Source organism: Cydia splendana, chromosome 1 (assembly GCF_910591565.1).
Source record: "Cydia splendana chromosome 1, ilCydSple1.2, whole genome shotgun sequence".
NCBI classification, from domain to species: Eukaryota; Metazoa; Arthropoda; class Insecta; order Lepidoptera; family Tortricidae; genus Cydia; species Cydia splendana.
In genome coordinates, this window is record NC_085960.1 from 1607036 (window position 1) to 1621167 (window position 14132).

The 14132-nt window shown below is 40.6% G+C and overlaps 1 protein-coding gene across 1 annotated transcript in view; it reads left to right on the top strand.

The window, feature by feature from the left end:
* The first annotated feature begins 2570 nt into the window (after window positions 1-2570).
* The window catches only part of LOC134794486 (protein masquerade), a 32134-nt gene continuing 20572 nt past the window's right edge, over window positions 2571-14132 (top strand). Inside the window, exon 1 of the mRNA XM_063766302.1 lies at window positions 2571-2837. Within this exon, the coding sequence (XP_063622372.1) occupies window positions 2753-2837 (85 nt within the window). The 5' untranslated portion in view covers window positions 2571-2752. The remainder of the gene's footprint in view (window positions 2838-14132) is intronic.

Consider the following 14132-nt stretch of genomic DNA (forward strand, 5'->3'; position numbering starts at 1 on the left):
GGGGGTGGGGGGGGGGGGGGTAGGCTAGTCCAACTCCTCAAGGAATCCTATCAAACCTTTGATGTAGAAAATAAATACATAAGTCGCATTTCGGTAAGGAAAATATTGAGAGGAAACGAGACTAATTCCAATAAGGCCTATAGTTTCCTTTCGTAAAAACTATAGTCGTAGAATGAGCGCGAATCACAATGTAGAGTTGAACCAAGAAAAGTCTGCAGCGATTTTGATAGCACACGCAGTGCAAGTGTTATTTTAAATGTCAAACTTCTATGACATTATGACGCAAAAATAACACTTGCACTGCGTATGCTATAAAAATCGTTGCAGACTTTTCTTGGTCTAAGTAGGTACTTTACAATCGAAGGCCCGATTTGAATCAAGTGGCATATATAATAATTATAACCGAATGTTTATACTTCGTTCTATGAACATCTATATTATGCCTACTATATTAACACACCGCATTCGAAATCATCGACCAAAAATTAACAGTTACGTATATTTTAAGAAACGGTTTACACATTCAAGCACCCGAGCCCATTTTAAGAATAAAGTTACTATGAATTCACTCAATAGTATAAAAGCGAATTTATGATTAACTATAGTGTAAATAACATTATTTGCGGTATTTGACACATTATGACTGACGTATATAGAGATGTAACTAACGCAAATCGATTGTCACAGCAAGCGATTACGATTGGATGGCACGTAGACTGAGGTATCGAATTGTGACGTATAATGAATTTTTATTTGAGATTTAAATAAAGCTAGAATTATATGGCTTTCCCGCAAGCTACCGGTCGGTCGGTGTATTAAATACACCGACCGAGTAGGTCGCACCCATTGTCAAAATTGAAACTAACTGGGGATCTATTTTGAAGTTTATTTATGTTATTTCTGTGTCAAATTTGTTGTCTGTTAAGTGACGATAAATATATCCATATTTATCGTCACACCAGTTAATTATAGTTAATTATCCACCTTTTCCTTATTTTTATTATTAAAAGAAAAATGAAAAATTCATATCGATTTACTTAGACGACTACCGATTCATAACGGTGGTGTCCGGCCAACCCTAAAATTAAAAAAAAAAGACGTAGAACGTAAACGTTCCCAGTGCAGTTGTTTTCCTTTGTGATTTCGATGTGCAAAACATTTTACGTAGTATTGCTGTTGTGAGTGACAGACGTCAAATACCGCAAATAATGTTATTTACACTATACTACTACTTTCCAAAAATTAAATAGTAAAACTAAACTCTTCATTAGTTCAATTTTGATCTGTATTCAGTCGTGTTATGATTGAAATTGACTTTAATCTATTCTAGACTTAGTTCGTTTTGGATGGAGAAAGCCAAGAGCTATACATTATTTTCTCGTCTACTAAATATTAGTGTGATAACTGGCGATTCAGCTCTTGGAGCGGTTTGCCGTTAAGCGATGATTTGAGCTAAGATTAAAAAATCAGAAGCGGCAGAGTAACATTACAGGATGTATAGTGCATAATTGTTTTCCATCGTATATTCCTGGAAACGTTCGTATTTGTCATGCTACTTCAGTCAACCTCAGTACTTTTTGTACCTAGACTGACTGAAATAACAAGACACGTTCGTACGTTTCCGTGATAATACGATGGAAAATAATTATGCACTTACATCTGTACCTGTAAGCAGTGGTGGCCGAGTGGATATGACGTCTGACTTTCAATCCGGAGGTCGCGAGTTCAAATCCTGGCTCGTACCAATGAGTTTTTCGAAACTTATGTACGAAATATCATTTGATATCTACCACTAGTTTTTCGGTGAAGGAAAACATCGTGAGGAAACCTGCATACATCTGCGAAAAATTCAAAGGTGTATGTGAAGTCTCCAATCCGCATTGGGCTAGCGTGGGGGACTATAGCCCAAGCCCTCTCGTGCATGAGAGGAGGCCTGTGCCCAGCAGTGGGACGTATATAGGCTGAGATGATGATGATGATGATGATCTGTACCTTTCTTTAGTGCCTGCAAGTATGCATGTTAGCTCATGCTGGCGGAAGGTAAATTCAATTGGCTGTAACTATGAGAAAAGTACATGGTGGGGGAATCAAAAGCGATGATAGGGTTTGATGCAAAAAAGGAGTATTTTCGTGGGTGGGCGACTGGGCGTACTGACACTAATGACATACCTAAATGCTTATAGTTGATCTTTAAAAAAATCTGACTTTATCTACACGAAAGTCGTATAATTGTACACTTCTTAGAGAAAACTTGTAGAAATGTAGGTATTGGCAAAAATCTGACGTGACTTTTTCAAACATAGACAGGCAGAGAGTGTACGGAAAATTGAGTAAGTAGGTAAGTACCTAATTGTACCTAAGGTGGATACCTAATCGAACCCACAGGCGCGTGCGTACAACTATTAACAATAAACACATGAACTGGAGACAAAACAAATTTCTGCAAATAGGTAAATACTCTTTTGCACACCCTCGTAAAAGAAGACAAGATAGAGAGAGCAGAGGTAGACAGCAGCTGTCCATCACTGAAAGCGATCTCTTCCAACTTTAGGTATAAACTTTGCCAAAAAGTTAAAAAGCCTCATAGAGGCCTCAACCTCATACACACCAAACTCAACTTTCTTACGCCCAACTCTTTGCGCTGCCGCCACACCGCCTTTCTTTCACTCAGTCACCCCGCACGCGACTCGGCGAGCGCACGCGCCATGCCCCAGTGACAGTGACAGTTGAGTTGACATTTGACAGTGCCACCATGAAGCTAATACTTGTTATGTTGGCCGTCAGCGCTGTGCTTGCGCGGGCGCAGGAGGATTCTTTCGCGAGCTCCTTTCTTTCCGGTAAGCACTTTCTCTTAAGATAGGTCGCGTTTTTAGGTCGTGGATGTGAAATTTTATGCCGTGGTCAGTTATATGACCCATGAGTGTACCACATAGTTTCTTTTAAGTTGCTGTTTGCCGACCAGGCTAAGTTTACTCTTGGCACAATGTATGACCGTGCCATACTTTACCTACTTGGCGGGTGAGTTAGGTTGGTCAGTCTCTATAGAGGATTCTAGAGCTAAAACTAATGGTTGCGCTTTTATCGTCGCACTTACTTACATGTTAGTGACGGCCACGAAGTATGGTAGTACTCGCATGGATTACTTTAAAATTCGCGGTCACGACACAATCTACACATATATATGAACTTAAAGTATGAGTGATCAGTTATGATTTGGACACAAACGAGTAAACGAATCACCTGATGGTAATCAATTATCGTCGCTCATGGAAACTTGCAATACAGGATCAGCGGTTGCAAGTGCGTTACCGGAATTTAAGATGGGAGTACCCGCTTTTCTTGAAGGTCGTATCGGTCCGGAAATACCGCGGGAGACAGTTTATAGCTGTGTGACGCTGACAGTGTAATAGCTAGTTACTAGGAAGTTTCTGGAGCATCGCACCGTTGAGGAATGCCAACCATGTAAGTGTTGAAGATGGTAATATTGTCGCGTAGAGCGATGGCGGAAAGAAGCGGCAGGGATTAATCCTAACAATTCCTCGGAGCACTCCCCGTTATACATGCGATAGAAAATTCAGAGCGAGTTCGTTTTGGCAGGAATTTCCCACAATGTCCACGCTAAACCTGGCAACAGTGTTTTAAAATAGCTGATGATGGCCGCTAGTCGTACGTTGTCCCACTGTCAATAGTGTCCCACACTGTCAATAGTGTCAATATATCTACTGTATTGTAAACCGGACATACAAGACAAGTATTCGGTAGGCGACCTAGCGGCGAGCGGTTTCGTCGATTCTAGACTAATGTAAACAGTACACATGCCTAACTAACGAACGGTGAACTTGCGAGAGGTGCGACGCGACTAAAACGTTGACCATGGTGATAATTACGACTAAAAAGGCATGCGTTATTGGTATATTCCTATCCGTCTCCGGTGAGTCCGGCGTGAACTAGAGACAAATGGGAATTGTTAAATCCCAATGTGATCCTGGAGACTAATGGGGTAAAAGGAATCGAATAAATTGTTCCCTTCTATGAACATCGGGGACAGATAAGAATAGATTTCTATTTGTATCTGTTGGGCACTGTGTGAAAATTCGTCAGTATCGAAAGATTTAGGAGGCCTAATAAATAGGGCTATCTGAGTAATTCTGATAGTAATTCTTATTATCAATTTGTGATGGATATGATTCTTATAGCTGTCAACAGTGACATTTCTTCAACCTGATGTTTGAAAAAAAAAAACAAATTTAAAATTACAAAAAATTACTATTTTTGCCCCTTCCTGATTATGTGAACCTTCATAAATCAAAATATGGATGGGCACACTAATAGGTAATTTTTATATTCTCTCAATGATGGTATGTCAGATGGTCCTGTGATACCGTTTCCTTTTTTTTGTAAAGATTAATATAATTTCAGCAATAGCAGGAGATATTAAATTGTTGTAGTAAACATTCCTATGACGTCACAGCCAGCCAGTGTTAGCACCTCGGTATCGTATCGGTATTAGTCGAAGTTACGCATCGGGCAGACGCGTAACGGCGCGCGCACCGTTACGCGCGCCATATTGCCCGCTCATTTGAATTCTACTCCATCGACGGACCACTAAGATGGTGTGGATATATTTTTAGAGCACATATTACCTACCTTTTAAACCTAGGTTAGGCATAGGTCATTTAAAACGGATAGCCAATGAGAGAAAGATAACTGATCACAGTGCAGTCCTTCAGTGTGGCCCATGAACCTGTACGGTTACCATCAGTTTGTCACTGACATAAACGCCGTCGAGAACGTAATTTACTTTCTATACATCTCGCTCGCACTCGCATATTAGTGCAAAAGGGACGTATAGAAAGTAAATTACGTTCTGGACGGCGTTTATGTCAGTGACAAACTGATGGTAACCGTACTGCACTTTACTCTCAAGAGTCTCAAGCGATGCCACTTGGCGCTTTATTATAAGGTACGAACTATGCTGTGCGGTGGTGGCCGAGTGGATATTACGTCCGACTTTCAATCCGGAGGTCGCGGGTTCAAATCCTGGCTCGTACCAATGAATTTTTCGGATCTTATGTACGAAATATCATTTGATATTTACCACTAGCTTTTCGGTGAAGGAAAACATCGTGACCTGCATACATCAACGAATAAATTCAAAGGTGTATGTGAAGTCCCCAATCCGCATTGAGCCAGGGGCGTATTTTGAAATTTGGCGCCCCGGGCCAATAAGTTTCGCCGCCCCAGAAGTTAAGGAAAAAAAACAATTTAAATAAAAAAATACCGCCTATTCCACCTATCCCTACCGCGATATCCCCCCCAGTGGGGATATGTGGAATATTTTTCCATCTATTTCTACTGGTAGTGATACATGGAATCAAGTCGTCCATCTATCCCCCCTATTTTTGAATGGTAGGGCCAGATGGAATTTATTCCGCTTTTCCCAACTACTTTCCCCCCTGGTAGAAATCGGTGGAATTTTTTCCACGTGTACCTATTGATTTCCCCCCTGGTGGGGATAGATAACTTTTTTTCCACATTAACCTCTTTTTTCCTCCCCAGGTGGGGACAGGTGGATTTTTTGTTACCTATCCCTACTGCCTTGTTGTTTGGTAGGGATATATGGAATTTATTCCACTCGTCCCTGCTACGTAGCTGTTTGGTAGGGATATATGGAATATCTTCCACTCATCCCTGCTACCTTGCTGTTTGGTAGGGATATATGGAATTTCTTCAACTCGTCCCTGCTACGTAGCTGTTTGGTAGGGATATATGGAATTTCGTCCACTCGTCCCTGCTACCTTGCTGTTTGGTAGGGATATATGGAATTTCTTCCATTCGCCCCTGCTACCTTGCTGTTTGGTAGGGATATACGCCTGAGACTAAGCTTAGAACGCTCTTGCACACATGGCGCATGCGGCGCTCTTTAGCTCTTTACACTGTAAGGTCAGGCAAACCTCTGACATACCTACAGGGCGTCTGCGGGGCCTTTTACACTGTAAAGTCAGGCTTCTTATTCTTACATTCAGGGCGCCTGCGGCGCCCTTTACACTATAAGCTTTGCTCGCTCTGATTTACAGGGCGCCTGCGGCGCACTCTACACTGTAATGTAAGGTCGCCCGAAGCGCGCTCTTTCATACAGGGCGCCTGCGGTGCCTTTTAGAAGTTTACACTGTGGGGTCCCTATAAGCGTCCCTAAGCTGCGTTTGCAATATTTTTTTCACGTAAACCACTGTGGCTGTGTCCCTGATACAGCCTATCCCTATTTTTTATGTTAATTTTAATTTGAGATTAACAAGAAAAAAAATAAAAAATTAAGAAGTAAAAGTTGGTTGAATGGCGCCAAAACCAACACAAAATTGCAATCGGCCAGGGGCGGCGAACGCCGCACCTGCCGCCCCTAGCAGGTTGGCGCCCCGGGCCATGGCCCGGATGGCCCTAGGGTAAATACGCCCCTGCATTGAGCTAGCATGGGGACTATAGCCCAAGCCCTCTCGCGCATGAGAGGAGGCCTGTGCCCATCAGTGGGACGTTTAATTATAGGCTGAAATTATACAAACTATGCTCATGCATGTGGGTGGGTAATGGGCGGCTCTACCTGTCTAATTTCATGCCAAATGTTAGGTTAGGTCAGCGTGCGTAGTTAACTGCGTTACTCCAGAAACCTCCTGCCTGGCACAGCTAAACCACAGTATAATAAATAGTACTAACGTACAGTATGGACATTCCCTGCCTCCCGTTGAAAGTGCCGCCCACCCGCTCTCGGTTACCTCACAGTTACCGGCTGGCAAGGACGCGACGACGCGGTGCGCAGGGCGGAGGCCACGTAAAATATTCAATATTCAATTCAGTTTGTTTCATACATTTGATCGCCAGTGTCCGAGGTGTGGCTAAACTGTGGAATGAACTGGTGCCCGCGGTATTTCCGGACCGATGCGACCTTCAAACTTTCGGGATTAGTTGCCAAGAGGACCCCAGGCTCTCATGAGCCGTGGCAAAATGCCGGGATAACGCGAAGAAGATGATGATGACGACCTTTCAACTTTCAAGAAAAGACCGTATTTCCAACTTAAATGCCGGCAACGCACTTGCAACCACTCTGGTGTTGCAGGCATCCATGGGCGAGGGTAATTGTTTACCATCAGGCGATTCGTCTGCTCGTTTGCCCTATATCATGAAAAAACCATCCACATTCAAAAGTATCTGCCACAATGTAAATATTGTACCTTTATACAGAAACATATATATAGGGATTGCAAACCGGATTGATTTTCAATCCGGCCGGATCCGGCCGGATTTTAGCCTTAATCCGGCCGGTTCCGGCCGGACCGGATCCGGTTAGGTATAAGGATATTAAGGTTAATTAAATGACATATTTTTCAAGTTTTATGCGTTTATGAGAAACAAAGGTTACAAATTACAAATGTATTCATAAAACAAATATTTGAAGTTAATAAGAAATAACTTTTTAACAATAAAATAAAATTAAGTGCTGATTTAGACGGCGCGCGAACTAGCATGCGATTTTAGTTACTTTGCGGACTGTTGGTTACGTCCAATTCAACCGACCGATCAAAAACCCGCAATGTAATGAAACTCGCAATGCGAGTTTCATTACACTGCATCGTCTAATTGAGCCCTAAGTATTAAAAAGTGTCACAATGTCAGTCAATAAAAAAATAAAATTTGAAATCTAAGTCATTTATTAACTTTATTATATTAAATCATTCACATTCTGCTCAAATTTACGTTTACAATATACCTAATTATATATTAGATTAGATTCCAAAGCCTGTTAATGGGATAATTATGGGATGGGAATTGGAATTGGAACTCCTTGAAAGGACAAGTTTTCGTAACTGTTCTTTGATGGGATTATTTGTAACGCTGACATCCATTCTAGTAACAAGATATTTTACTTTTAACCAAAAATATATGAAATGCGCGCCAATATTATCTTGCTTAAAATAGTTTTATAGCCTAAATCATAAATAAATATATAATCCATGAATAAGTATTTGAGGACAATCTTATTCAGATCGACCTACTCGTACACCCAAGCAAAGCTTGTACCTACTATGGGTACTAGCTAGCTGGGTAGTACTACTAGGCGACGATATATATACGTACCTATAGTATATTGATAAATACATGCTTATATACATAGAAAACACCCATGACTCAGGGACAAATATCTGTGTTCATCATACAAATAAATGCCCTTACCGGGATTCAAACCCAGGACCATCGGCTTCATAGGTAGGGTCACTGAATGGTCACTACCCAGCACAAGGCCAGACCGGTCGTCATACATGCCTTCCATGACATCTCCATCCTTTAATTTTTACTTCTAAGTATTTAAGTAATCGTCGTATCGTGCCGATTCGTGCCACCAACATGAAATAAGAAGAAATCATCGTCTGTTCTCAATCATCGTCATATTAAATATCTTCTTATTTTACTAAATTTGGACCTTTTTCATTCGTTCTTTATTCTGTTTAACTTCTTTCTTCTATCCGTCGCCTTTATCTCACGTTAAACGCACAGTAGGTCTTGTGTGCGGTCTTTTTTTCTATTTTCCCGGATCCGGTCCGGATCCGGTGATTTTAACCGGATCCGGTAGCTCCAAAAAGTGCCGGATCCGGCCGGATTACCGGATCCGCCGGACCGGATTGCAATCCCTACATATATATCTCTTTTTGTAAAGGTACCTTTTAAGTGTAAAAAGTCAGTAGTATTGTTAGGGTTCCGTACCCAAAGGGTAAAAACGGTACCCTATTACTAAGACTCTGCTGTCCGTCCGTCTGTCTGTCTATCTGTTACCAGGCTGTATCTCATGAACCGTGATAGCTTAAGACGAAACAGGAGCTGAGTTTTAAATATTTTAGGTAAATATACCCGTCTCGCTAACGGAAGCGGCACCTAAAAGTAGTGCGATAAGGACAAGGCGAAAAATCCTGCGTAAAAATCTCAAAAATGAGGTTTCGTACTCCTCTGTTTCCTCCTCCAAAACTTAACCAATCGTAACCAAATTTGGAAATCTAAATGATTATGAAATTATCTGTGTCGGACCGTTTTGCTTTTTTGGCTAATTGATATCAGTTTTGAATGCCACGCCTCTCATTGCGGCATAGTCAATTAGGCCATTTTGGCCATTTTTGAAGGGCTCTAGCGCCTTAAAAAACAAAAATATCAAAAAAAGCAAAACGGTCCGACACAGATATTGACAATATTAATCTGTGTTGAAAAAATCATTGCTCTAGCTTCAAAAACCACGGAGGAAAACGAGGAGTACGTTTGTATGGAGAAATGACCACTCCCGTTGGCTCTTAAGTGGGGCTCCCATACAACGAACGTGATGTTTTTGGCCGTAATTGTACGGAACCCTTCGTGCGCGAGTCCGACTCACACACCGGTGAGATGAGCATTTTCGTTTTCTTTTTTAACATCAATAACCCACAGAACATCCCCGAATAGATACTCCATCAACAACTTTAATTGTTTTGAATGTAGAATGTGCGTCTATGAAACGGGCACTCGCACGCAGTTACTACGCACCGTGTGAGTGTATCTTCATATAAACTGTGTGTTTGTATGTGTATGTAGGCCGGCCGATCAACCCATTGACATCGGCCTTTGCCGACTTTACCACGGTTTCAGTTTCGTTATATTTCGTTTCGGCGTTATAATGGCGGGTATTTGATTTGATACAATAGTAGAGAGGCTCTAGTTTATGGCTCAAGGAGTCTAGGTATTACTGTTCCTTTCTCACTTTATAACCCCAAGAAATTAATTTCGAAAATATTTAGATTTAGTATTTTTTTTTTAATTTTTATTATTACAAATTGTGATCTATCAATGAAACGGCCTCGTAGCCTAGTCGATAGTGACCCTGCCTATGAAGCAGGAGGTCCCAGGTTCGAATCCTGGTAAGGGCATGTATTTGTGTGTTCATCATCATCATCACACAAATAAATGCCCATATACACATATATACAAGCCCTGGTAAGGGAATTTATATGTGTGATGATGATGATGAACACACAAATAAATGCCCTTACCAGGATTCGAACCTGGGACCTCCTGCTTCATAGGCAGGGTCACTATCGACTAAAGTAGGTTTAGGCAGGGTCACTATCGACTAAAGTAGGTTTAGGTACTTACACAATTTTTTTCTTTTGTGCAATAAATAAATAAAGGTGATATGTTATCACAAGGAAAACGTCGAAACCGGAACAACGATCCACGGTTGTGTAAAGCTTAATCATTGGATGATTCAATATCAATGACAATGACACGAGACCGCAGTCAGCGGGTGGAGAAAGTCCTACAAACATGGCCGACACCGTGGGAACATCGCGTTAACTTGATTCAAAATTACAAAAAGTAAAATGATTAATATAATATCAAAGGCATCTTAACAAGGATAACATCGAAACCGGAATGATCCGCGGTTGTGTAAAGGTAAAGCTTAATCATTCGATGATTCAATATCAATGACATGAGACCGCAGTCAATGGGTGGAGAAAGTCCTGCAAACATGGCCGACACCGTGGGAACATCGCGTTAACTTGATTCAAAATTACAAAAAGTAAAATGATTAATATCAAAGGCATCTTAACAAGGATACAAAATACAAATACAAAATACAAAATTCTTTATTTCATAAAAAACAGTACATATAATTTGAGGGATGGTGTCTCCCGGTAAGCAATATATGCCTGTGTTGGGAGGCACCGCTCTTCCGTTATTATTGTAATCTAACTAATACTAAGCTACACTATTTACAAGTCATAAAACATTTACTACCTATACTATTTACAATTAATAATTATATACTAATTACAAGCAATACATTAATCATAAATTTATAACTATTATTAAGTAACACAAAGACAACAATAAAAATATATGATTAGAAAAAGAACTCAAGCCTGCACGCGTGTGTGTGTGTGTGTGTGTGTGTGTGTGTGTGTATGTGTGTGTGTGATGGTACTCATCGTAAAAGGCTCTCTGTTTCCTCATATGTTTTAGTTTTGAGCCATTTGGTTACAGTAGACTTACATTCATGGGATTGTTTAGGGTAAATGTTTAGGATTTTATTTATTTTATTATATATGAAAGCGGATTTTGTATTAAATTGTGAGTTCGCAAAGGTTGTTCTAGTATGAGAAGATTTCGCTACATTAATTAAAGTTCGTTTTGTGTTATAGTTAGGATTGTAGGTAAGGGTCTTGTGTTTTCTTAATATGATCTGTAGAATATAGAGTTTCCTGACTGATAAGAGGTCGCTAATCTGGTATAGTTGTTCTGTCGAGAATCTTAATTTTTTGAAGTACATGACCTTCACTAGGGCCCGCTGTGCACGTTCAAGGTCAATAAATCGAGTCTTGGCTGAACCACCCCAGACAGATATACAGTACGCCAACACAGACTGTACCAGGGATATATAAATTTCATTTAGAATGTTCCGTGATTTAGAGGGGGTCGAGTTAGCTCTACCTGGTACAATATATCTTAGCGTCCTAAAAATCCAGACCAATTTCCTGACTCTACCGATAACTTGGTCGAGGTGTGAGTACCAATTTAGATGCTCGTCAAGAATTACTCCAAGATATTTTATTTGGGACACTTTTTCTATGACTGGGCAGCTGCAGATTGTGGAATCAGTCAGATTGCAAGAGTGGATCCTAAGGCTCATGTCAAAATTTGGTTGTGTGGAATTTGTGATGGAAAAACATATATATTTTGTTTTATTGGCATTTAGTGTCAACAAATTTATCCTTAACCATGTAGAGATTAAAGCCATTCCTGATTCAGCATTGGATTTAGCCTCATTCCATGATTTACCAGTGAAGACGATGGCTGTGTCATCTGCATAGGAGAAGATTTTTGCATGTGGGATGGCCATGTCACAGAGGTCGTTGATGTAAACCAAGAACAGGGTAGGCCCCAAGACACTTCCCTGTGGCACACCATACGACACAGTCTCGTCCTCACTGATAACTTCTCCCAGCTTGACCCGTTGTTTCCTGCCAGAAAGATAGCTTTTAAACAAAGAAAGCGGTGTTCCTCGAACTCCTTTTTTCTCCAGTTTGTGTATAAGCATGGGAATAGAGACGGTGTCAAAAGCCTTTTTTAGGATAACATCGAAACCGGAATGATCCGCGGTTGTGTAAAGGTAAAGCTTAATCATTCGATGATTCAATATCAATGACATGAGACCGCAGTCAGTGGGTGGAGAAAGTCCTGCAAGCGTGATCGACACCGATAGCGTGGGAATATCATTGCCTTCAGCCATTCTCAAAGTGTGTTCCGCGGAACCCTAGGGTTCCGCAAAGCCTCTGTTGGGGTTCCGCGAAAATACTTGTAATAATAAGAAAAAAACCAGCCGTTCTATAGGTGTATATCTGGTCCACAGTGACGAACGAAAATTTTTAATTTGGGGTTCCGTCAAATATTTCGCTTTCCCAAAGGGTTCCGTCACCAAAAAAGTTTGAGAACCGCTGCCTTAAAAAAAGTAAAAGAGTAATATCAAAGGTCTTATTACAAAGGAACAACGATCCACTGAATTACAGACGTGTAAAATTTTATAAAATTTGTTCACACGAACCTTGCCGCCTAAAGTATGTAAAACTTCTAGTCGCTTTAATTTCTTCGTAATACAATTTGTAGCCACGAAAACTAGTACCATACATAGATATTTGTCTCTTGAATGTTCATTATAAACTGAAATAGAATGAATGTTCATATTATTTTAGAACGTAGTTTTAAAATGAGTGCGTAACTTCAATAGGGAATATTGCGCAAAACTCTGTGTAGGTAGGGGGCGCCACTACCACTATCCATCACAATCTGGAGCCTCTGGAGGTCTACCGCGAAACAAGAAAATCTAAATTTCGCTATTTAACCTCTCTATCACTCTTGCATATTCGAGCGATAAAGAGGCAGATAACTGTATAAATTTCGATTTTCGCGTTTCCCGGTAGGCCCTTGTTAACAAACCGCCTTGATGCATCAAGTTCATATTTTATCGTCTGTGAAAATTTGTCAAAAAACAGTTTAAGGCACAGTATGTATAAGTTACTCTATGGTTTACCTACTAGCTAGCTTAGTGCTGCACTCTGGCGGCAGAACATTGCAGTAATATCCCCTATTGTATGTGCGGGTTTTTAAACGTGCGGGTTTTTTTGGTGGCGGCTTCGCGTGGCGTTTAATCATTCGATGATTTAATATGAATGACACGAGTGACCGATACCGGGACCGCAGCGCAGTCAATGGTGGAGAAAGTCCTGCAGACGTCGCCGACACCGGTTTGTGGACCAGTCAGCGTGGCGACTCATAATTTGATTACTCTGGTCATCAGAATAGACCTGTTCAAGGAATGAGATCAAAAACCACAAATTGATTTTAATAGAGATCTAAATTCTAAGAAAAAAAACCGTACTAAAGTTAGACCGTGAAAAGTCTGCAGCGATTTTGGTAGCCCACGCAATGCAAGTGTTATTTTAAACGTCAAACTTCTTTGAAATTATGACGTATAAATAACACTTACACTGCGTGGGCTATCAAATCCGCTGCAGACTTTTCTTGGTCCGACTAATTGAGTTTGACAGCTGAAAAGATGGTTAGTCGGACCCTTACCTGACTTCTTAGTCAACATTTTAGTCGGACTTTTCTTGGTCCAACTCTAATTGAGTTTGACAGCTGAAAAGATGGCGCTGTGCCCCGCTATATATTATGTTTTGTGATTAACAAATTGTCAAATGTGTTGACAATTAGAGTTACGCATAATTAAAGGGCCGCACAGCGCCATCTACATCAGCTGTCAAAATTGTCTTAGACTTTACACATCTTACACAATCAGTGAATCTTAGCAAAAAATAAATCTAAATGTATCGAATGGGAACAGTCTCCGTCGTCGTAGTCGTTTATAACTGGAAGAAATCCTTTAAAGGGATAAGTTCGCCTTTGTGCTGCCTATCCTGTGCCATAAATTTATGTTTTGTACAATAAAGCGTTTATACATACATATATAACCTTTAATATGTGTGTAAAAAGTGGTCAAAAGTCTTGGATTCAAATCCCGGTTGTGCCGTATAGAGCAGAAAAACATACAAAATGACTATTGACTT